Source organism: Ipomoea triloba, chromosome 5, assembly GCF_003576645.1.
Source record: "Ipomoea triloba cultivar NCNSP0323 chromosome 5, ASM357664v1".
NCBI classification, from domain to species: Eukaryota; Viridiplantae; Streptophyta; class Magnoliopsida; order Solanales; family Convolvulaceae; genus Ipomoea; species Ipomoea triloba.
Window position 1 is genome coordinate 21,858,118 of NC_044920.1, and position 26,164 is coordinate 21,884,281.

The window sequence follows — 26,164 nt, forward strand, 5'->3', positions numbered from 1 at the left end:
TGCAACTTTAAAAAGTTTAGGGCCTAATTGATTTTTCAGGTAAAGGTTGATAGTCTAATTGACACATTTTATGCAAGAAAAAGTGACATTTACGTTTACCTGGTATTACAGGTCACTAACAGGTAATTATGCATTGATGAACTAAATTGACATTTTTATGTATCTAATTCCAAAATTAAAAAGTTTGAAGGAATAATTGTATTTTTCAGTTAAGGTTGATATCCTAATTGATACATTTTATGCAAGAAAATGTGACATTTACGTTTACCTGGTATTACAGGTCACTAACAGGTAATTATGCCTTGATAAACTAAACTGACATGTTTATGTAACTAATTGCAACTTTAAAAAGTTTAGGGCCTAATTGATTTTTCAGGTAAAGGTTGATAGCCTAATTGACACATTTTATGCAAGAAAATGTGACATTTACGTTTACATAGTATTACAGGTTACTAACAGGTAATTATGCCTTGATGAACTAAATTTACAATTTTATGTACCTAATTGCAACATTAAAAAGTTTAATGGTCTAATTGATTTTTCTGTTAAAGGTTGATAGCCTATTTGACACATTTTATGCAAAAAAAAAATTAATAAATAAATAAATAAATAAAAAGGTGACAATTACATTTACCTGTTATTATAGGTCACTAACAGGTAATTATGCCTTGATGAACTAAATTGATATGTTTATGTATCTAATTGCAACTTTAAAAAGTTTGAGGGCCTAATTAATTTTTTAGGTAAAGTTCAATGTCATTTTTGACACATTTTATGCAAAAAAAAAAAAGTGACATTTACATTTACCTGCTATTACAGGTCACTAACAGGTAATTATTCTTTGGTGAACTAAATTGACATTTTTATGTACCTAATTGCAACTTTAAAAAGTTTAGGGCCTAATTCATTTTTCAGCTAAAAGTTGATAGCCTAATTGACACATTTTATGCAAGAAAAAGTGACATTTACGTTTACCTGGTATTACAGGTCACTAACAGGTAATTATGCCTTGATAAACTAAATTGACATGTTTATGTATGTATCTAATTGCAAATTTAAAAAGTTTGAGGGCATAATTAATTTTTTAGGTAAAGTTCGATGGCCTTTTTGACACATTTTATGCAAAAAAAAAGTGACATTACATTTACCTTTTATTACAGGTCACTAACAGGTAATTATTTCTTGATGAACTAAATTGACATTTTTAGGTACCTAATTGCAACTTTAAAAAGTTTGAGGGCCTAATTGATTTTTCAGGTAAAGGTTGATAGCCTAATTGACACATTTTATGCTAGAAAAAGTGACATTTACGTTTACCTGGTATTACAGGTTACTAACAGGTAATTATGCCTTGATAAACTAAATTGACATGTTTATGTATCTAATTGCAACTTTAAAAAGTTTGAGGGGCCTAATTAATTTTTCAGGTGAAGTTCGATGACGCTTTAGCACATTTTATGCAAAAAATTGACATTACATTTACCTAATATTACAGGTCACTAACAGGTAATTATGCCTTGATGTACTAAATTGACATTTTTATGTACCTAATTGCAACGCAAAAAAAAAAAAAAAAAAAAAGTGACATTTACATGTAATTATTCATTGATGAACTAAATTGACATTTTTTTTTTGAATACTACTAACTCTATTCCAATGCGGTTTTGGCACAAGAGTCAGTATTGACTCCACTGAGGCTCGAACCCACCACCTCCCGTATAAAGGGAAGGATTTAATGCCACTGGACCACAAGGTCTTTGGCAACTAAATTGACATTTTTATTTACCTAATTGCAACTTTAAAAAGTTTGAGAGCCTAATTGATTTTTCAAGTAAAGGTTGATAGCCTAATTGACACATTTTATGCAAGAAAAAGTGACATTTACGTTTACCTGGTATTACAGGTCACTAACAGGTAATTATGCATTGATGAACTAAATTGACATTTTTATGTANAAAAAAAAAAAAAAAAAAAAAAAGTGACATTTACATGTAATTATTCATTGATGAACTAAATTGACATTTTTTTTTTGAATACTACTAACTCTATTCCAATGCGGTTTTGGCACAAGAGTCAGTATTGACTCCACTGAGGCTCGAACCCACCACCTCCCGTATAAAGGGAAGGATTTAATGCCACTGGACCACAAGGTCTTTGGCAACTAAATTGACATTTTTATTTACCTAATTGCAACTTTAAAAAGTTTGAGAGCCTAATTGATTTTTCAAGTAAAGGTTGATAGCCTAATTGACACATTTTATGCAAGAAAAAGTGACATTTACGTTTACCTGGTATTACAGGTCACTAACAGGTAATTATGCATTGATGAACTAAATTGACATTTTTATGTATCTAATTGCAACTTTAAAAACTTTGAAGGCCTAATTGATTTTTTAGGTAAAGTTCGATGTCCTTTTTGACACATTTTATGTAAAGAAAGTGACATTTACATTTACCTGTTATTACTGGTCACTAACAGGTAATTATTCCTTGATGAACTAAATTGACATTTTATATATCTAATTACAACTTTAAAAATTTTGAGGGCCTAATTGTGTTTTTCAGGTAAAGGTTGATAGCCTAATTGATACATTTTATGCAAGAAAATGTGACATTTACGTTTGCCTGGTATTACAGGTCACTAACAGGTAATTATGCCTTGATAAACTAAATTGACATGTTTATGTATGTATCTAATTGCAACTTTAAAAAGTTTGAGGGCCTAATTAATTTTTTAGGTAAAGTTCGATGGCCTTTTTTACACATTTTATGCAAAAAAAGTGACATTACATTTACCTGTTATTACAGGTCACTAACAGGTTATTATTCCTTGATGAACTAAATTGATATTTTTATGTACCTAATTGCAACTTTAAAAAGTTTGAGGACCTAATTGATTTTTCAGGTAAAGGTTTATAGTCTAAAGATAATTAAGGACGTTGAATTTTAAGTTCTGTATGTGTATTTTGGAATGGTTCAATTCACATGCTAACAATTCCTATGTTTTTAACACTGATTTTGCAGCAATAAAGAACCAAGGCACAACAAGAAATATAATTTGAGAGAGGTTTTATCTTATATAAATACAATGCATCCTAACTTATTTTGGATAGACACCGTTTCTTCCTCCCCAACCAGTCCTGCATCACGAAATTTTTTAAAACACATACTTTATCAAACAATACTGTTAATTTATGTATATTTTCAAAATAAGTAAGTCAAACAATTATAGAAGTACTATAATATAAAACACAAAAGAAATTTAGAGTAATAAATTAAGAAAATAGTTCACAGTGAAATAAGTTGATCTAATGGATAGAGGTAAGCTTTGATACTTGTGAAAATGTTTGAGTTACACAAGAAGCATGATTTAACTTTTAATTTTTACTTTTATTTTTTTAATAAACACATGAAATTCTCAATCGTTATACCGTGGACCGTGGTCACTGATACTACAAGTCATCTCAAAAGATAGTGCCTTACATTTGTTTTTATATTATCGAATGAAACTGTAGTTATATCGAAATGTAACTGTAGTTGTGTTGAAATGTAACTACAGTGTATATGAACTGATACTGAATAACAGTTTCACATTTGTGCTTTATATTATCGAATGAAATTGTAGTTATATCGAAATGTAACTATAGTTGTGTTTAAATGTAACTGCAGTGTATATGAACTGATACTGAATAACAGTTTCACATATTTGAGTGTTGGTCTGCAATGAGAGTTGTTATATCGTGGACATGGTCCAGAAAGCTTTGTGGACCATGGTCCAAAAATGACATCATTTCTTAAGTAAAGAACGACTACCGTCACATCTTAATGAAGTTCCGTGAATGAAACTACAGTTTATCTCAAATGATGTTGCCTCACATTTGTTTTTATATTATCAAATGAAATTGTAGTTATATCAAAATGAAACTGTAGTTATGTTGAAAGGAAACTGCAGTATATATAAAATGAAACTGAATAACAGTTTCACATATTTGAGTGTATATTGTCCAATGAAACTGTAGTTATATCGGAAATGATACTGTAGTTGTGTTGAAAGGAAACTGCAGTGTATATAAAATAAAACTGAATAACAGTTTCACATATTTAAGTGTATATTTTCCAATGAAACTGTAGTTATATCGAAATGATACTGTAGTTATGTTGAAAGGAAACTGCATTGTATATAAAATGAAACTAAATAACAGTTTCACATATTTGAGTCTATAATGTTGAATGAAATTGTAGTTATATCGAAAAGACACTGTAATGTATATAAAATGAAATTGAATAACAGTTTCACATATTTGAGTGTATATTGTCCAATGAAACTATAGTTATATCGAAATGATATTGTAGTGTTGTTGTAATGAAATTATACTGTATATAAAATGAAACTAAATAACAGTTTCACATATTCGAGTGTATAATGTCGAATAAAACTGTAGTTATATCGAAAAGAAACTGTAGTTGTATTGAAAGGAAACTGCAATGTATATAAAATCAAACTGAATATGTTACCCACGAAGTTACTTTTTGCGGAACGACGCGGAACGAATGTCCTTTTTTGCTGTTTCTTTTCATTAATCAAAATGACACTATTTTGATCCATGGATTTAGTACAATTTGCTTCCGATGAGTATTCACTCTCAAATTGCAAAAATTTCTCAATACCTCTCTTAATATCCAACAACTAGAATTTGAAAAATAGAAAAAGAAGGTAAAAATTCAATTTAAAAGTCCAGTGGATAATACTCTGCAGTTTAGCAGAGAAATGAAAATGGCGCTAATTCTCCACCCTTCATCTTCCTCTTGTATCACCAAGAAATATCATCCTCAACATCATCTTCTTCTTCATCTTCACAGAGCTAGACCCGCACATTTCTGTATCAAATCTCAAGAATCTTCTTCAACGAAACCCACAGATGAGGTTTCCTCTTCCACAGCGGGTCCGCAGCCGAAGAAGGGCGAGTCCGCAGGCATGGGATTCGGGTCCTCAATTTCCACGCAACCTAGTTCTTCTGCCCCAGTGACCTCCAAAAAGAAGAAGCAGAAGGGGAAGGGAGAGAGGGCGTCTGTTATTCGGCGAGCCCCAATTCAGAAACCCGATTTTGCTTCCCAGCAGGACGCTGTTAAGGCCGAGGAGGTCAAGAGAAATGAGAGTGCTTTTCTTCTTGCTTGGTTGGGTCTCGGTGGAATAATTCTTGTAGAGGGCATTGTTCTTGCATCCTCAGGTAAATGGATTGTTCTTAACTTCTTTAAAGTTGTGATTTTTTATTTCTTTTACTATGTTCTGCTTGAATTAGTAGTGTTTAATTTTGGCTTAGTTGTAGGTTTTTAAACTTTATTGTATGGAAAATGATGGAATTCAATGATATTAGGATAACGAATAGCTACTTGCTATGATTTCACATTAGAAATACCATTAACATGTCCACTTTGGTCTTTGATAACATAGTTAGCTTATCAACCAATTTTGATTTATTTAACCATTATTAGTTATTTGACTTGTGTTTGATTAATTAACTTTTTGTAACAGCTTATTGCTCAAAATGCTGCTCAAAGCGGCTTTTTTGGAAAGTCATTTTGCATGTAATCAGTTATCAATTAATACTTTAGCTAATTTATCAAATATCTTTCTACAATCAGCTAATGCTATCATCTAGTCAAACCCACTAACCCAAGTTACTCAAACTCAATTTTATTTTCCTAGGCTATCTCTGTTGATTTAACTTCTATTGTTGTATTCTCCCATCTTTCAATTTTATTCATTTCAGACATTTGATAATGAGGGCTTAACAGAAATGTTACCCTGGGTTATTGTCTTAGATTAATATAGTCAGTGCCACTCAGCTGAGTCGCCTTAGTTTGGTGGTACTACAGCCATAAGTTGAAGGCATAGTGCTTTGTCTTAGTTTAGAATTTCATTGATGCATCATTTTACATTTTCTTGTTGGTTTCTAGTTTTCTTTTACGTATGTCCCATCCCATGTTGTGAAGCAGCCAAATTCTTTGGGATTATCATAACTTTAGTGTACTAATGAATGACAGCATGGTAGGAGCCTAATTAAGAAAGCTAATTTGTGTTCTATTATCACTGTTGATCAGATTTGATAAGAAATTGATGGTTAACCTGTTCAAATAGAAATAGTTGGCATAAACTACAACAATCAGATTTTTCAAATAGAAATTTGTGTTGAATTCTTGGTTCTTGATACCCAGGTTCAATGCACGCACAAATAATCCTCATACACCCTCAATTTATTTTAATCAATGAATTCAACTCTATATGCACTAAACAATGTTTAATGTTAAGAAAGTAGCAAATTCACATTTATTTGAGTTAGAAATTGCTTTAGAATGGTTGGACCTTCTCACATCTTCAGTAATACATGTTGGTGAGTCTGTGAATGGTGCTTTGCAACCAATATTTACATTTGCAAGGTCTCAAAACCCGTATCAGTCAATTGATCACCAGGTTCTACCATTGGGCCAATGCCACTATTGTTCAAGTTTTGACCCATCCTTGTTTTTCTGCTTTGAACATGAGGCTCAATGTAGTATGATGCAAAATTAGTATTTTTTAAAAATAATGAATGCTTCACATATTGACCCACTTGACTTGTCTCATATTCTTAATCTTTTTCTTTCTTTAGCCTACCATATAGGCTCATGTATGGCATCACTTTTGCAATTCAAGGATGATGTAAATGCAATGAAGTTTTATTATCTAGCTTTCATTGTGTTTTTTGTTGCAATACTTGTAGTTTTGTTTGGGGGTAACCCCAGCCAAGATGGCAAGGGATCCACACTTGTAACCACAAGGTCACGAGTTCAAATCCTTGCCCCCTTGGTTTGAGCTTGTCAGCTATGGGTAAGGGTAACCTAGGCTGGTTTACTTCCTTGTGATCTTTTGCTGGCTAGCCTCATAAGGCGGGGTTTGCCAAATGACTGCATTTTACTACTTTTTTTGTTTTTGCAAATGATGATTGTTTTTTCATTCATTGCTTTCTTGTATGGGATAGATTGTTAATGACATACATATATACATACACAGCTACACACACAGCCATGTGCATATGCACATATATATGAGGTATATATACGCTAATACACACACATATATAAGTGAGTGTGTCTGTGTGTATTCCTAAATGTTGCTGGCATGATGACTGAAGGATAAAGATGGCCGGAGAGTTTGCTTTGTTGCTATATTCAAATTACACTATGATGTACTTACTAATGATTTGTTTGATCCATTCCTCTACAATTTCGATTTTTCACAGCAAGGAGTAGTTGCATCACATATGCAACTGGACAGATTTGGCTTTGATTACCATGACAACATGATATTATTTGTATACATTGAATGATTTATATCTATTAGATGGTAAGATGGGTTGTTAATGTTGTTTTCTGGAAGTTTCCTCTTACATGGCATTTGGTTTGCGTAATGAAAACAGAGTAAATAAGAATAGTATTCTAGAGGGATTGGAATATGGGTGGAATATAATAGGAATGCTATTCCATTGTTTAGTTCATAGAGAGAATTGAAATGGAATATTGGAAGAAATGATATTATAATATTCAGTTGTTTGAAATATACAAAAGGAATAAGCTGTCAAATAACCAAAGTACCCACATGATGCATAAAAATATAGATAAATATAGATATAGACACATATAATTCTATATAGACACACACACACACACACAATGAATATATTAATTTATTTATATTATATCAATCAAATTTAGAATGTGTGTGTACATAAAGGGTATTTTTGGCATTATAAAATATTAGTAGGAATGGCTATTCCCATTGCAAAGGGGATAGGTAATTCTATGGAATTTTATTTAGCAAAATAGAAAATGATTGATGCTATGGCAGGATAGGCCTATTCTGCGAACCAAACACCACATTAGTATTTACATCCATGTTTTCTTAATTCTTAGTTATAAACACCATAGTTTTTTAACATCCGTGTTTTCTTAATTGTTAGGTATAAACACCATAGTTTTTTAATGTTGAAGAACAAGAAAGTTTATATTACAATTATGGTTTATGAAGAGAGAATTAAAAATAAGTAACTAACCATCATGCCACCTTTGCAGATTATCTATCATTTAAAAACAGAAGACTTTGCAATTTAGGGAAATTCTATATTCCTATATTTAGGATAGCTCTAGGAAGACCACAATTTGCTTTCTTCTATGTGCACTTCTCCTTCCTTTAACCAAATACCTTTTTTTTTTTTTTGAGATAACAAAATCATCCATTTGAAGGAAATATTTAGGATGTGCATGCATATACCAATTTCATACTTGATACTTTAGTGTATTTTCAAGCAGATCAGAGCCTACTGGTTCAACAACATTGAATATTTTGCATCGATTTTATGTTTCTGAAATAATGGAATGAAGAAATGTGTAGTCACAAAATACTGTAACCTTTAGAATTGAGCCATTGACTCATTTTGTTAACTATAAATAATGGGGTTTTGTCATTGTGTTTGCAGGCTTTCTACCAGAAGAATGGGATAACTTCTTCGTGAAGTATCTTTACCCGTCTTTCACTCCTACTGTGGGTTTGTTTGTAGCCGGAACAGTTGCATATGGTGTGTTGAAGTACCTGGAGAACGAGAAATTAAGGAATGAAAAGTGATCCTTCTCTAATTTTAGCAACAACTCCATTCAGTTTGATCTGGCTCGACTCGAAGTGCAATTACAAGATGGGAAGATAATCGTTTTTTTTTTTATCCACAATGTCGAAGAGCCTGAAAGGTTAATGGAGGTAAAACTTTTTGTACATTTGTATTTAAGTGGCTCGATGTTTAGTTCTTGGTATACTCGAGGAAGATGCGGTTGATGAGATTTAACTTTGGAATCCCAACTCCTTGTGCATCTTGAATGCATTTGAGGGGAAAATATGGCATATTGAATGGTTTGCTATCAACTTTTCCTGCAATGTTGTTCCACCTTAACTCACCCTTAGTTTATTACTGACAACCATAAATTCTGTGTAGCAAGAAAGATGAACTGCCTCTTTACTATGATGATAAGGCTATCATTCCTTGACCTACCTCTTACCTATAGGAATTGTTGTCATTCATTATGGTCTAACTTTTTTTTTGAGTCATTTCCATTTTTGGTCCTACTGTTATGGAGTATTGCCAATTTTAGTCCACTTCATTAATTTTTACCACAATGCGGCCAGTCTTATTTAGTCATCGCCACTTTTAGTCCACCGTTAAAATTTTCGTCAAATGGCCGTTCGTCAAATGGCCGTCCAAAACAGAGGTATTTTTGGTCTTTTCATGCTTTGGTCATCTCCTTGACCATTTGAAGTGGTTTTCCTTACACATTTTCATCCAATAAAGAGGTCCGGTGAAAGCCATGTGAGCCACATTACAAAGCCATGACTTTCGCTGGACCTATTCATTAGATGAAAATGTGTAAGGAAAACCACTACAAAGGGTAAAGGGGATGATCAAAGCATGAAAAGACCAAAACACCCCTATTTTGGACGGTTATTTGACAAAAATTTTAACGGTGGACTAAAAGTGGCAATGACTAAATAAGACTGGCCGCAATGTGGCAAAAATTAATGAAGTGGACTAAAATTGGCAATGCCACAATAACAATAGGACCAAAAATGGAAATGACTCCTTTTTTTTTTTAAATAATTATACCGCATCCGGTATTCTCACTACTATGAGCAGTGTGGCAAAAATTTTGCCTAGGCGATGGTCAGTCGCCTAGTGTATCATCATAATCGGTGGTCTAGGCGGCCAACCGACTAGGTAGCCGCCTAAGCGCTGATCGCCTAGTAGGCTGATTAGCTATTGTTCTTTAAAAAAAAAATGCTATTTCACTCAAAACGATATTGTTTTTGAGCAAAATAACTCTAAATTGTTCAAATTCTAGATATTTTTTAGGTTGATATTTAATATTAACTATTAAAGTATTAAATAGTTTATAATTATTAGTCTTTAAAAAATTAACAAAATTTAAATAAATCTTTTTAAAAAATACACGGGCAGCTAGGAGCCGATTAATTGTCTTCTAGGCTCTCTTGGGCGTTCGAGGAGCGACTAGCGATTTTTCAACCATGATTGTAAAACTAGTCATAATTTGGTTCAAAACATGTTGGCGGAGTTCAACTTTTACTTGGGTTTAGAGCTTTTTAACATGATTCACTATTCACACTCTAAACATTGTGGTTCACTATTCACACTCTAAACATTGTGGTTGCATTAGCAGTTTGCTTATCAACTACTCTAAACTGTTAAGTTTTATTTGTCTATTCATTATCGATAAATGATTTATGGACTAATATTTTTTAACCATCTGATATGATTTTATATAATTAATTAACTCATGATGAGTTGACTAATTTACGAATATAATTAAAGCGGTAATGAAGCCTTATCATATGCCATTAGTAAATTATTTTATAAAAAAATAAAATAAAATAGTGTAATTACTATATGGAATTGAAAAGGTATTCATTCTTTAATAAGGTGTACACAATTTCAGTAGTGATCAGAATCCAATACTGGCTGTCTTAACTGCTTTAACCACCATTGCATTTGATTTACATCCACCCAGCAACCATGAGGGCACTGGCTGCTGTGGTGCATCACATCAAATTCATCATCATGTTGCGGTTCAAACCTGTGATCTTCCATTTGGAAGAGCCTTATATCGCTTGACCACAAGATCTTTGACTCTGCTATTATCCTTATTAATGAGATTATGAGAACCCTTGTATTTTGCTTTATTCTACTATGACAAATTATATTGTTGAATGATACACAATTGGCCGACCTATAAAACCTGCTTATCCACAAAAGGTGAAATTTCCTCATCCCTAAGGCCCTCACACTCTAACTCGAGAACTCAACAAGGTAGTAGAGGGGTAAATCACGGTGACTTAGCGACTCATTATGTTATTAGATGATCAGTGTCTCACAATTGTCCGACCTCAATTTTGTGTCCTTACTTATAATCTATCACCTATGAACCAACTGAGTTGCCTATGCGGAAACTAACCTAGGAAACCTAAAAAAGCATACACAAATATCATATGTCAATTTGGAGGTCAACGCTAAAATTAAAATTTCTTAATTTTTGTGCATCACAAGCATCCCTAATAGGGGATTTTAATTTACATGATTTTTGTAGGTTATTTTGCCATGTGGAAGAGAGAGAAAAGTGAAGAGGGAAGGCCAAGGTCTCCATACAATATTTTTGTGGGACCCGCAGGAGAGAAACATCTTAGACCGGCGCAATGGCACGCGTTTGGACCACAGGCAGCGTCCAGTCGGGCACGTGCAGTGCACACACTGGCTGGCTCATTAACAACTTAGCTTTTTTTTCTTTTTTTTCTTTTTTTTTGCTTCAAATATGATTTTTTTTTCTCTCTTTGTCCTTCTTTTCTTTTGTTTCTCTCTCCTAATTGGCAGCTCAAAAAAAAAATCACTATTGATGATGCTATGTCTTGTAGGGTTTAATATGCTTGACACAATCATATTACGGTAAAATATATAGTTTCTTTGCCTATTGAGAGAAAGCTAACAGGAAGAGGCCGGTAGGGTTGAAACAAATTAAATGTCTCATCATTCTTCACCAAACTTAATGAATTCAGGTACCTTCACTTATAGTAATTATGATTAAATCATGTCCATATTGATATCCTATACTTATTGTATATTTTATTTTACAATAATTTAATATAAACAAAATTGATATATTGTTTTCAACTTGAATTTTAAAAATTCCTGATGAATTCTCGGCAATAAGTCCCTACGAGAACCTTGTAACAAGGTTCTGGTTATTAGCGGTTGGGCAAAGACGGATAAAGACAAAATTTAACACCATGTAACTATGAGAATTGTTCAGAATTTTAGCTCTCGAAAATGTGATAGCGGTCTATAAGGACATATAAGCGTTTTGATCCTAACAAGTAGTGTCAGAGTCAGGTCAGCGGTAGGTTCGAGTCCTCGCACAAGACTGGTTGGTGCTGAAGAGGGGAATTGTTGGCCTTAAAGGGTTAAAGGGCTAAGTGTAGCACCCTAGGTTTTTGTTTTTTTTTTTTTTCTTTTTTTTTTTGCAGAAAACTGTTCTAATTTTCATTCACATTTATTAGTTTTTATATGGTTTAAGAGAGATTTTTTTTTTTTCATTCACACTTATTAGTTTTTATTTATGGTTTAACACCTCTAAACCATAACTTTCATTCACATGCACTTATTAGTTTTTATTATTATAGATTTACAATCTAAGTACAATTGGCAAGGATTTTTTTTTACTCTTAACAAAAAAATAAAAAATTAGAAAATAAAAAAATAGAGAACAATTTCCTAAAATAAACGGCCTATTAATTTTATGAATAGTAACTCTTCTAACTTCTTTTTTTTTTTGGCAGCATAACCTCTAAACCATAAGTCTTAAATGAGTTTAAACATCAACTCTTATGATTCTTATTTAGAATCTAAGTACAATTTGCAATGAAATTTTTATACTTTAACAACTTTTCTAGGAGAAAGAGGATCTCCTTGTCTGACTCTTCTATCTCTTTGTATATGACTTGCTTGTACAATGAAGTTTTATTCAAATTATTTATAATTTATCTTTTATAATATTAATTAATAAAATATTAAAATGTACATGAAAATTTTACAACGTCATGTGTTTTATAAAGTTATACTGTGTTTTGTTAGAGGTAGATATATGGGAGAGTGTAATTTGCAAAGTATGAAGTATAACTTTACAAAGCATACAACACTGTAAGAAATTTCGATTTATATATTTAAACAAAAAAAAAACACTATTTTGTCTTAATTGTTTTCTAGTTAAAATCTAATCATATACATCTCTTTTAGTTATTAAAAAAAAATTGTTTTTTAATTGTTAAACAAATGTAAATTCAGTTTATCAACTAATTGAAATATTAAGCTCCGCCTCCAATTGCATCTAGTTTTTCCTATTTTACAAATACATTAAAAATTATAATTAGCATAAAATGAATAATTTTGAAAATTATAATAAATTATTAAACATAAACTAAGAAAGAGGACCCATAAATAATACGGAGTAATTAATACTAAAAATGGTCATTCAACTATTTCAAAATATCAAGATTGGTCATCAATTTTTAATTGGACCCAACTATGCATCTCTTAGCTAATTAATTTAGCCATCTGGTCAGTTTTTCAAGTAAATATGGGGATAATATTGGAAATACTAGTTTCTCCCATCATTTTCTTCATTAGTCATTACTATAAATGTGAAAACATTAACTTTTCAAACTAAAATTACAAAAGTGCTACTTCTCGAAATAAAATCATTCAAACTTTTCATATCGTATTGAACATTAATTTCCAACCAAACTCAATCTATTTAACTCCCTTTTAAAATAATCATGAATACCCGTAATTTTTAGCAATATCCTCATATTTGACTAATTGACTTCACTAGAGAATTGACTGTGAGACTAAATACAATAATAACAATACAAATATATAGTGAATGACCTTATTTTGGTTAATTTGAAATTCGATAATTAATTTTTATATTTAGAAATACTTAAAGGATAAGATATTAACTCCATAAGTAATGAATGAGTGGTATAAAAATGAGAAATTTAACCAGGGATAACTAACTTAACTAATTATCCAATAACACATTTAACCGAAAACCAACAAATTCAAAAAAGAATGTGAATTGCCACCGAAATCCCGAAAATGCCCATAGGAGATGAGCAAAACATGAATTCACTGATCTAGTGCATTAGGGCCAGTGCAGTAATTTAGCACATGGCTCCATAGCCACTGCACCAAGAACCTCCTTCTAACCCCATTCACGTTATAAGTCGCGCCGTCTTTGCCGGCCAACATTTGGCCGGTGTACGACCCCCCGCCGCCGGTGCCGTAAATCCCTTCACAGAGGTCGGCGATTTCCACCGGAAAAACCGGGTCCTGCCCCGCGTACCACGCGTTCACCAATGGGTTAGTGGAGAGCTCGGCGATCTCGTGGCCGATCACGCTTATCATCCCGTCCACCCCCACGTCGCCGTTCGGGGGTTTCACGGCCTTCAGGCCCGGAATGTAATCGGGAACGGCGAACGGGTAGGCGCACGTGCCCGGGCAGAGCTTGGCGGAGTTGCCGACCCAGGCGTACGGGAGCGTGTACCCCACGATCGACGGGAACGTGAAGTAGTGGAAGCCGCATACGTTGTTGCAGAAATCCTGGACGTACACGTCATCTGACGTCAGCAGGAGGTAAACCCCGCCCTTCGGGTTGATAGGTACGGGGCGGGTCGGGGCAGTCAGGGCGGATTTAATCACGGACTGGACGCTCAACCGGGTCAGCGATTTCCCGTGAGAGCAAAGCCTGTCGTTCTTCTCGGCGCCGAGCCGCACGTGCCGAGAAACGCGGGCGCCGGTCTGGTCCGTGTAGAGCTGGGCGGTTTTCCACCACGCGGCGAGCGAGGGCGTGGCGGCGGGGGTAGAGAGGGAGGTGATGAAGTCGCGGATGATCCGCTTCTGAGCGCTCCCCCAACGGCCGTACCAGATGGGGTAAACGGTGATGTTGGAGGTGAGAACGGGGCCCATGTGGTACTTGAGATGGATGAGGTCAGAGGAGCCCTCGTACTTCTTTGACCCGCCCAATATCAAATCGGTGGCGTTGGGGTTTTGGTTTCGCCATGGCCGCCACCCTGTCGCCGGCGACGATCCAATGAGGAGGAGGAGGATGGGAAAAAGCACGCGCCACTGCAGACGCATTTTTCTGGGAATGCCTAGCTAGCTAATTCGGAGCAGAGCTACTGAGCTAGTAATCTAGTTAGTATGAGAGTAGAGTGAAGAATATATATATATACTGAAGGAAAACACTATTTGTATTTTTATACAAAAAAAATCTCAATTTATTACGGAGTAATTATTATTATTTTTGTTTTTTGCCAACATACTATATGTAGTGATACATATATTATGATTCTAAATAGGGCTGTCAGAGTGGGCCAAAATTGGCGGGCTGGCGCGCACCCGCCCCGCGGTGGGGCGAGTTAGGGTCATGAAAAAATAGGCCCGCGAAAATGCGGGCCTAATGGGGCGGGCCAAAATTGACCCGCGGGCTAAGTAAAAAAAAAAATATATATATATATATATATATATTTAAAAAATAATATATATATTTAAAAAAATATGGTGAGTTTGCGGGCCACAAAACAATATTTCATTTAAAAATATTATTAAAGAGGTTGGGCGGATTAAGTTTAGGATTAAGAGTATTTAATATTTATATTTATATATATATATATATATTCACAGCACACGTGAATATATATATTCACAATACGTGAATATATATATATATTCACAGTGTGAATATATGTGAACATATATATTCACACGCTGTGAATATATATATTCACAGCGTGTGAATATATATGTTCACATATATTCACACTGTGAATATATATATATTCACGTACTGTGAATATATATATTCACAGCGTGTGAATATATATGTTCACATATATTCACACTGTGAATATATATATATTCACGTACTGTGAATATATATATTCACAGCGTGTGAATATATATGTTCACATATATTCACACTGTGAATATATATATATTCACGTACTGTGAATATATATATTCACAGCGTGTGAATATATATGTTCACATATATTCACACTGTGAATATATATATATTCACGTACTGTGAATATATATATTCACAGCGTGTGAATATATATGTTCACATATATTCACACTGTGAATATATATATATTCACGTACTGTGAATATATATATTCACAGCGTGTGAATATATATGTTCACATATATTCACACTGTGAATATATATATATATTCACAGCACACGTGAATATATATATTCACAATACGTGAATATATATATATATTCACAGTGTGAATATATGTGAACATATATATTCACACGCTGTGAATATATGTATTCACAGTACGTGAATATATATATATTCACACACTGTGAATATATATATATTCACGTACCGTGAATACATATATTCACACATTGTGAATATATATATATATTCACACATTGTGAATATATATATTCACAATAATACACATATTAAAAAAAATGTAAAGCCCGCGGGGCGGGTTAGGTTTACACAAATTCTGACCCGTGGGCCTAACGGGCCGGCTCGTAAAAGCCCGCCAGAAATTTGACCCGCGGTGGGGCGGGCCGACCCACTTTGACAGTATTATCTAAATAGATGGCCCCAGAATCGAATCTCGTGGTGTGGAATAGGTACTGCATTACTACTTGATAAAAATCGAGTATTTTAAAAAAAAAAACATAATCTTTTATTACTCCAATTTTTATTTTTAGTAAGGGAAATGATAAATGTACTCCATGGAGTATAACTCTCACTATATGTACAAATTGTATTGGCTAAAGAAAAATGAATGAATAAAAATAAGTGGCTCATTTTATTTTTTAAATCAATCAGAACATAACGCATGAACATGGAGCAGAGGATGGAAATAGATATAGTATTACTCTTTCAGGAGAAACTAATTCAAATTCAGGTGGGATTATATAATCGTAAAGGTTTAGTTTTACTCGAAAAAATTTGACTCAATATTCTTTAATATGTCACACTCTACAAAAAGGTAAGGTGGAAGAAAATATAAAATTTGAATAGAAAATGGTAATGGAGGACAGATGATTCTTAAAAGAGTAAGGTGGGGGAAATGGGGCCTACGTATGATGTGGCGGCGATGGTCTTCTGTTCCGCTCATCCACCAATTCTCTAATCTATTATTAAGTCGCCCGGGCACGGCACAGTACAACTCAATTAGTCAATAATTCAAAATAAATTTATAATTTTTACTTTGTTAGCGATTACATAAATAGGAGATTATAAGATATAATTTATAATTTATCTCCTCCATCAATCCCCTAGAAAGAAACAGAATATGCTACGTTTGGTATTCAAACTTATTATTAAATTATTAATTATTTATTTCTTTTGTTAGGTACAATGTCATATTTATTTATTTATGATGCTGAATTTTGATTTTTATTTTTTCATTTTTTAAAGTGTCTATTTTTTTTTATTGATCAAATGTAAGTTGGTCAACACTCAACAGTAACACGAGTTAATAAAATTTTATGTAATAATAATTGAATATAAAAAAGAATTCACTACAATAATAATAATAAGATCGAAGCCATTTTTTGTAAGAAAATATAACATTTCAAAACTATTAAATTCTAATTATTTTTTATCAAAGGGAGAACCCAAATAGCATCCTCATGGAGTCATGGGATCATTCTCATCGAGTTAGGAATACTCAAAAGCACTCTCATAATTCTTGGTGCGGGCATATCTAAAATGATCTAGTTATTGCACGCTAAGTTGTAACAGCATATTCACTTTTAGATTTATAGTTTTGTTAATTATTATTATTATTATTATTATTATTATTATCAAAAGGNTTTTGTTTTTTGCCAACATACTATATGTAGTGATACATATATTATGATTCTAAATAGGGCTGTCAGAGTGGGCCAAAATTGGCGGGCTGGCGCGCACCCGCCCCGCGGTGGGGCGAGTTAGGGTCATGAAAAAATAGGCCCGCGAAAATGCGGGCCTAATGGGGCGGGCCAAAATTGACCCGCGGGCTAAGTAAAAAAAAAAATATATATATATATATATATATATTTAAAAAATAATATATATATTTAAAAAAATATGGTGAGTTTGCGGGCCACAAAACAATATTTCATTTAAAAATATTATTAAAGAGGTTGGGCGGATTAAGTTTAGGATTAAGAGTATTTAATATTTATATTTATATATATATATATATATTCACAGCACACGTGAATATATATATTCACAATACGTGAATATATATATATATTCACAGTGTGAATATATGTGAACATATATATTCACACGCTGTGAATATATGTATTCACAGTACGTGAATATATATATATTCACACACTGTGAATATATATATATTCACGTACCGTGAATACATATATTCACACATTGTGAATATATATATATATTCACACATTGTGAATATATATATTCACAATAATACACATATTAAAAAAAATGTAAAGCCCGCGGGGCGGGTTAGGTTTACACAAATTCTGACCCGTGGGCCTAACGGGCCGGCTCGTAAAAGCCCGCCAGAAATTTGACCCGCGGTGGGGCGGGCCGACCCACTTTGACAGTATTATCTAAATAGATGGCCCCAGAATCGAATCTCGTGGTGTGGAATAGGTACTGCATTACTACTTGATAAAAATCGAGTATTTTAAAAAAAAAAACATAATCTTTTATTACTCCAATTTTTATTTTTAGTAAGGGAAATGATAAATGTACTCCATGGAGTATAACTCTCACTATATGTACAAATTGTATTGGCTAAAGAAAAATGAATGAATAAAAATAAGTGGCTCATTTTATTTTTTAAATCAATCAGAACATAACGCATGAACATGGAGCAGAGGATGGAAATAGATATAGTATTACTCTTTCAGGAGAAACTAATTCAAATTCAGGTGGGATTATATAATCGTAAAGGTTTAGTTTTACTCGAAAAAATTTGACTCAATATTCTTTAATATGTCACACTCTACAAAAAGGTAAGGTGGAAGAAAATATAAAATTTGAATAGAAAATGGTAATGGAGGACAGATGATTCTTAAAAGAGTAAGGTGGGGGAAATGGGGCCTACGTATGATGTGGCGGCGATGGTCTTCTGTTCCGCTCATCCACCAATTCTCTAATCTATTATTAAGTCGCCCGGGCACGGCACAGTACAACTCAATTAGTCAATAATTCAAAATAAATTTATAATTTTTACTTTGTTAGCGATTACATAAATAGGAGATTATAAGATATAATTTATAATTTATCTCCTCCATCAATCCCCTAGAAAGAAACAGAATATGCTACGTTTGGTATTCAAACTTATTATTAAATTATTAATTATTTATTTCTTTTGTTAGGTACAATGTCATATTTATTTATTTATGATGCTGAATTTTGATTTTTATTTTTTCATTTTTTAAAGTGTCTATTTTTTTTTATTGATCAAATGTAAGTTGGTCAACACTCAACAGTAACACGAGTTAATAAAATTTTATGTAATAATAATTGAATATAAAAAAGAATTCACTACAATAATAATAATAAGATCGAAGCCATTTTTTGTAAGAAAATATAACATTTCAAAACTATTAAATTCTAATTATTTTTTATCAAAGGGAGAACCCAAATAGCATCCTCATGGAGTCATGGGATCATTCTCATCGAGTTAGGAATACTCAAAAGCACTCTCATAATTCTTGGTGCGGGCATATCTAAAATGATCTAGTTATTGCACGCTAAGTTGTAACAGCATATTCACTTTTAGATTTATAGTTTTGTTAATTATTATTATTATTATTATTATTATTATTATCAAAAGGATGGTATTTATGATTATATATATACTGAAACATTCATGATTGTTTACAAGTTCTTTACAATGTAGTACTTGTTCTATATTTATTAATCTTATCATGTGACCACCAATTTAGAATGGTAACAGATATTTCATTGTACCATATAGTAGTTTGGCAATTATATTTTTACTTTATTTACACAAAAACATAATATTAGAACTCTCAACACTTTAGTAGACTAGACATGAGCTGAGGGATAAGATTTGGTGTTTGAAGTTTGAAGTTTGAAGCCGCAAACCAATAGGGTGTGGCGGAACCTCCTGTTCACGCTTTAAGCAGCCTGTCTAAACTTTGGACCATTTCTTTTTCTATTTTGTAATACATTTTTGTCTTTTTTTTTTGTAAATTTCTTCAAGATTCTGCTTCTTCAAATTGATATGTCTTGGATTACTGAGACATCAAATGTCCTTTTCACATTGAAAGGGGAAAAAATAAAACAAAAGGGTTGCCTATATATGCCTGGGATAAGCTGCTGTTTTATTGGAATAAGGTGTAGTATTTAGATCAATTGTTTGATTTGAGGTCACTTATTAGTTATTAAGGAAAATGGCACTTTTTCCCCCTATGTTATGTGCATATAGCACTTTTCACCCCTGTGTTATTAAAGTGGCAGTTTCTCCCCCTGAAATGTTAAATTGACATTGTTACCCTTAAAAATAATTATTTCATTTATTTTTCTTCTCCAACAAATTATTACTTATATGTATGGATGATCACGATTCGGTTCGAACCTAACCAAACACTGTAGCAATCATACCGAAATAGTATGGACAGTTCTGGTTACGATTAACCGAAAAATAAAATTAAATAATTTTTGAACCGTGAACCATAACTTAACCACAGTCATATATAGTGAAAATGATCAAACACTTATTTTGATAAATCGGTACGGTTCAGTTCCAATTTTGATTTTGAACCGCCAATCAAAACTTATTTATTTATTTATTTATTTTTATAATTTTATTTTTTATTTAAAAATAGTCTAAATTCAACAATTATTTTATTTTATTTTTCGGTTCTGAATCGTAACGGTAACCGTCTATACTATTTAAGTTCAATTGCTAAAGTGTTCGATTAGGTTCGTATCGAACCGTGCGTGATCTTCCATACATATTAGTAATAATTGGTTGGAGAATAAACATAAATGAAATAATTATTTTTAAGGTTAAAAATGTCAATTTAACATTACAAGGGAAAATATTACCACTTTTAAAATAATTGAGGGAAAAAATTTGCCACTTTAATAACACATGGGGGAAAAGTTCTATAAGCACATAACATAGGGGGGAAAAGTGTCATTTTCCCTAGTTATTACGACTGATCTTTAGATCAACCAACTAAGTTTGACTTTAAATGCTTTTGTGATTTTATGGGCATTAGTAATGAAATGTAAAATATAAGGGAAAATTGCGCATTTCGTCTATAAGTTATATGGTAATTATAGAATTCGCCCTTAAGTGTTGCTCATGCTCACTTGTAGTCGCTAAGTTATCATAGGTGTTACAGATTTTGTCATTTTGTGCTCACTTTTCGTCCCTGAGTTATACTAAAATTGTAAATTTTGTTCCTAATATTTTATTAGTAAAGCGACGAAAAGTGCAACGTCAATGATAACTTAGGAACGAAAAGTGAGTATGACCAACACTTAGGGATGAATTCTATAATTATAATATAACTTAGGGACGAAAAGTGTAATTTTCCCGTAATTAATATTAGATTTATGTAAAAATAAAATAAAAAGTTGCAAATAATTTTAATTGTCATGTAAAAAGATTTTGATAAATTAATTATAGAGTTAATTTCATTTTTGGTCCTAGATTTATAGGAGGTAGTCCACTTTTAGTTCTTTTTTAGAACATCCCTCTTTGGTCCTAGTATTATATATTGTGGCATGACCCTTTTTGGTCATCCGTCAACAAAATCGTTGAAATATCATTAAATACAAGATCATTTTGATCATTTTTATACAATGTGGGTTAACCCGTTGTACTTTTATTTTTATTTTTTTGAAAAGAATTTATAATTGAAGACCTAAATGCCCTTATATTTTACGGAACTTAAACGATTTTATTGATGGAGGACCAAAAATGGTCATACCACAATAATACTAGGACCAAAGAAGAATGATTTGAGAAAAAAGGACTAAAAGTGGATTGTCACCTATAAATATAGAACAAAAAATAAAATTAACTTTTAATTATAAGTTCTCTCGAGGCATCCTCAATAGTTTGAGGTTTTTTGTAGTTTTTGAGGTGCCAAATAGGAGAGAGAGAATGAAGAGAGGGGAAGGAAAAAGAAAAATAAATAAATAAAAAGCAGTCTAACACCAAAAAAAAATAATAAAAAAATTTTAAAAAAAAAAAAACATGAGCTGCAGGAGCGCCAACGGGTGCGATCTGTGCAGCCCACACACAGTTGTGCGCCTCTCTTTTTCCTTTTCTCTCTTCTGGCGGCCCCAAAAAAAAAAACCACTTTTGTAGGAAGATCTCAATTTTTCTTTCTTTTCCACATATGATCTGCTTTCCTCAAAAATTGTGAAAAAACCACTAATGTGATTTGATTATGATAGATTGCTTGTTGCCAAAAAAAAAAAAATAAATAAAATTATAAGTAATCTGTTTTTTTCATCTTTCTCTTTTCTAAGACAACTTAGAGAAGTAGTCAAATGTGGTCCATTTTACTTTTTTTTTTTCAATATATCTTTCTTTTTTATGCCTCCCTCCTCCTTCATTTTCTATGCTTGCACCAAACATAGTTGAAAACTAGTCTAGTATAGAGATGAAGCACCTCAAATCTTTTAGCCTTAGTCCATCGATCTAAGATTGTTATGTGAACGAAATCAATATAATCTTGCCCACCATGAACTCCGTTTCAATCTCTTTAAGTGGGGTATGTTTTGAGTTTATTAATTAGCAACAAATTTAGTGTCTTTGAATTCAATTGAATTTCTTTAAATTCAAATATAGAATGCCAAGAGCTTATGGTTTAACGGCACTCGATTGCACTAAAAAAACGACGTTGTTTCTTTAAGTAAGAATAAACTACGGTATGATGTGCATAAAATTGTTTCTTTTAAGTAAGAATAAACTACAGTTGTTATGCTTAACTAATCATGTAATGACGTGTATAAAATGAAACTACAGTGTATGTAAAATGAAACTGAATAACATGTCTCATGTAGTTGAATTAAAATGATATTTTAGTTGTGTTGTAATGAAACTACAATGTGTATATAATGAAAATAAATAACATCTCACATATTGAGTGTATATTGTCAAATTAAATTGTAATTGAATCCAAATGATACTTTAGTTGTGCTGAAATGAAACTACAATGTATATAAAATGAAATTGAATAACAAGCTTCACACATTTGAGTGTATATTGTCCAATAAAACCGTAATTGAAGTAGAATTATACGTTGGTGGTATTGTAATAAAGCTACAGTGTGTATAAAATGAAATTCAATAACAGGTCTCACATATTGAATGTATATTGTCAAATAAAATTGTAATTGAATCAAAATAATACTTTAGTTGCGTTGTAATAAAAATACATGGTATATAAAATGAAATTGAATACGTCATAAAAACATATTTAGTTGGACGGAATGAGTACCCTGTCGTTTCTTTTCATTAAAAGAAAAAGACATCATTTTGAATCAGGTCTACAATAAAATTTGCCTTTGGTATAATAGTTGGCTTGAGAGAGAGCCTTCTTGCACACATTTCTAATTTCTTTAGAAAATGTGATACTTATGTAGTAGTGAAAAATTATTTACTTTTTCAATATGGAAAAAGACCTCTTAAAGACTTTCCATTCCATATTTCAAAAAAGACTTTCCATTCCATTTCTTTTCCAATTTCATGTTAACATTTTGGGAATCAATTTCTTATTCAATTATTATCTATTTTGAGCATATAATATATTAATTTTTTCGTCTCACTTAAAGAACTTGAATCCACTTTGATTTGACAGAAATAAATCTTAACATATATTTGTACCACAAAACGATCACTCAAAATGTCAATTTTACTAATATTTTTCAACATTCCTCTCTTCTCCATGTAACATTTTTCCATTAAGAAAAAATAATTGGTGCAAGTTATGGTGGCTTTCAATAGCGCCATTATGTGGTGAGATGTAACGGTTGTAACAGTTACCGTTACAACTGTTACAAAGCCTATAATGATGGCCCTATAGGCTATATAAGCAGGGGTCCCCACGGCTCATGTTACTACTTTTACACCATCTATATTGAACCTGAGTCAAGTGAAAGACATTCAACTACATAGACATTCTGCAGAAATCTTACCCCAACCATCACAATCAATAGTATAAACCAAAGAAAATCCTAAGAACAACTATGGCCGGAAGTTAGTCTATTTTGGTTATAAGCTTACACTCCATGCTCAACTTTATTTGCAAACAAGCTAGTCCATATAATAACATGTTGATGTTGATGTTGATTAAGTTGCCTGTCGACCAAGTCATCATGTGTTCACATTTTAGTATTGTGACTAGATTACTTTGAAATTGTCAAGATTGAAGTCAAATAATTGAATTTCCTCCTAACTTTTTGTTTTGTTTTGCTTTAATTAATTATTTTATTTTATTTTCTACAGGCTTGGCTGTACTCAACTATCTAACATACATCAAGTTGTAATCAATAGGTCAATGAACGACTAAATCAATTAAAATGGTAGATATAACTAATCAAAATTGAACCCATCGATTTTGGTCAGCTGGATGTCTTACTGAAAATTTTACTTTGGATTGTGGGATAGATGGCCTAATACTGACTCTGTAACATATAATTGATAACAGACCTTACAGGATAATTGGGCAGGCACCCGATCCGGAATCATCCGAAGAAACTAAGGGCCACGTAACGGAAACATTTATTTCACTAACCTATTCAAGATAAAGCAATTATACTCAATGTAGGCTCGACTCTTCATTACTATGGAAACCGTTATTTGAGCAAAGAGACGTTCTAGACATTAGCATAAATAGGAAACCTTTCAGTAGGCAGGACATGTTTTAATTCTTGTACTAAACTCTTAAGCAATTCTTTCTATAATTATTTCAGTAACCTTATTTACTGTCAAGACCAGAAAAAGTAAATGACCAAAATTTTTGGTCAATTTAGTTATCGGATACATCAGTTACTTGAAATTCTGAATGATTTTTACTTTAATCATTGATTATTTGTGATATTGTCACATTTATTTATAGTCTTTTAATTTTGTTCTATTAAATTATTGGCTTTCATATGCTTGCCGTTATTATTCCTCCATTTAAATTTCTATCATTTCACCATTTGATAAAGAGAAGAGGAGAAATTACATGATGGGAGAAAGATGTTTGGAAGATGAAATTATATATTAGTCATGACAAAATTGTAAGCAGATGACTAATTGTGATAAATAAATAAAAGTCAATATTATAATTAGCCGGACAAAAATTGAAAGAGTAGAACTGTGTGACAATGTTACAAAAGACTAAGGGTGTGTTTGGTAACCTGGAAAATGATTTCCGAAAATCATTTTCTGGGCTTTCGGTGCTAGGCAACATCCAGAAAATGTGGTCAACGGAAAATGATTTTCGTTGACCAAGGAAAATCACCCTCTTTTTTTCCTAGAAAACAACTTCCGGACAAAAAGTCCGAAAGTAATTTTTCAGAAACGGAAAAATCACTCCTGTGCGAGGGACGGGCCGTCCCTCTCTCTGTTACGGCGTACTGGTTTTCGCCGGAAACCAGTCCGCCGAAACCACCTGGAAACCAAAGCAAACGTTTTTTTTTTCATTCTTTTTATTTTATATATTTTTATATATTTTTTTACATTTTAAATACAATAATAAAACTCTATAATTATACAATTCTACTCATTTTCTGGAAAATGAACCAAACACACAAAGACAATTTTCAAGATGCAACAAAACACAGAAAATGAAACTGTTTTCTGAAAAATGACTCATTTTCTAAAAATTATTTTCCTACTTTCCAAACACACCCTAAAAGTGAAATTAGCACTCAAAAATTTTATTCATCCTAACAAGTAGTTCCATTTTTTCTCCCATTGAAACTACTCCCAAACTTCATATTGGTCATATAACTTACTGTAATAATAAAATAATGTTGGCATGATTTTAATAAATTTATTACAAATAATGTACTATGATTAAATACATACTATTTTGATTTTCTCAAACACATACACACACATATATAGTGTTTTAATTGTTTTCTTAGCCAAATTAATTATTGAAATATATGTAATAAAATTCTCTTTACTATAAATACAATAGCTATGTTTAATTTAATTCCCACATATTTTTACTTTGGTAATAGATTAATGGTTATGTATAAAGTTGAAAACATCACTAAACATTCTCTTAATTTGTTCTCTCCTTATTAAATTATCTTCTTACAATATGAATTTCTTATATCTCACCAATTTTAATTGAAATTCAAATCATTCATGATAATTAAAAACTTGTGAAAAGTATTTATGCCTAAACTTCTTAATATTTATTTTCCCCGTAACTTCTCCGCACCCAAAACATCTATTCCCCTCCCCCCCCCCCCCCCCCCCCCCCCCCCCCAAAAAAAAAAAAAAAAAAAAAAA

The 26,164-nt window shown here is 32.2% G+C and overlaps 2 protein-coding genes across 2 annotated transcripts; one reads left to right on the plus strand and one right to left on the minus strand.

Annotated features, from left to right (window-relative positions):
* Positions 1–4,729: 4,729 nt before the first annotated feature.
* LOC116019240 (protein LOW PSII ACCUMULATION 2, chloroplastic) lies at positions 4,730–9,072 on the plus strand. Its single transcript, XM_031259388.1, has 2 exons — positions 4,730–5,228; positions 8,514–9,072. Exons 1-2 carry the CDS (start codon positions 4,769–4,771, stop codon positions 8,657–8,659), a joined length of 606 nt encoding a protein of 201 aa, XP_031115248.1. The 5' UTR covers positions 4,730–4,768; the 3' UTR covers positions 8,660–9,072.
* Positions 9,073–13,454: 4,382 nt separating this feature from the next.
* LOC116021026 (protein EXORDIUM-like 3) lies at positions 13,455–14,817 on the minus strand. The gene has a single exon (XM_031261617.1). It carries the CDS (start codon positions 14,781–14,783, stop codon positions 13,773–13,775), a length of 1,011 nt encoding a protein of 336 aa, XP_031117477.1. The 5' UTR covers positions 14,784–14,817; the 3' UTR covers positions 13,455–13,772.
* Between the last annotated feature and the right edge of the window lie 11,347 nt (positions 14,818–26,164).

What these genes read in the sequence shown, in the direction of transcription:
- LOC116019240 (XM_031259388.1), top strand. Translation starts at nt 4,769, where the DNA reads ATGAAAATGGCGCTAATTCTCCACCCTTCATCTTCCTCTTGTATCACC. An exon ending in CATTGTTCTTGCATCCTCAG is followed by an intron (nt 5,229 to 8,513) that starts GTAAATGGATTG and finishes TTGTGTTTGCAG; the next exon opens with GCTTTCTACCAGAAGAATGG.
- LOC116021026 (XM_031261617.1), bottom strand. Translation starts at nt 14,783, where the DNA reads ATGCGTCTGCAGTGGCGCGTGCTTTTTCCCATCCTCCTCCTCCTCATT.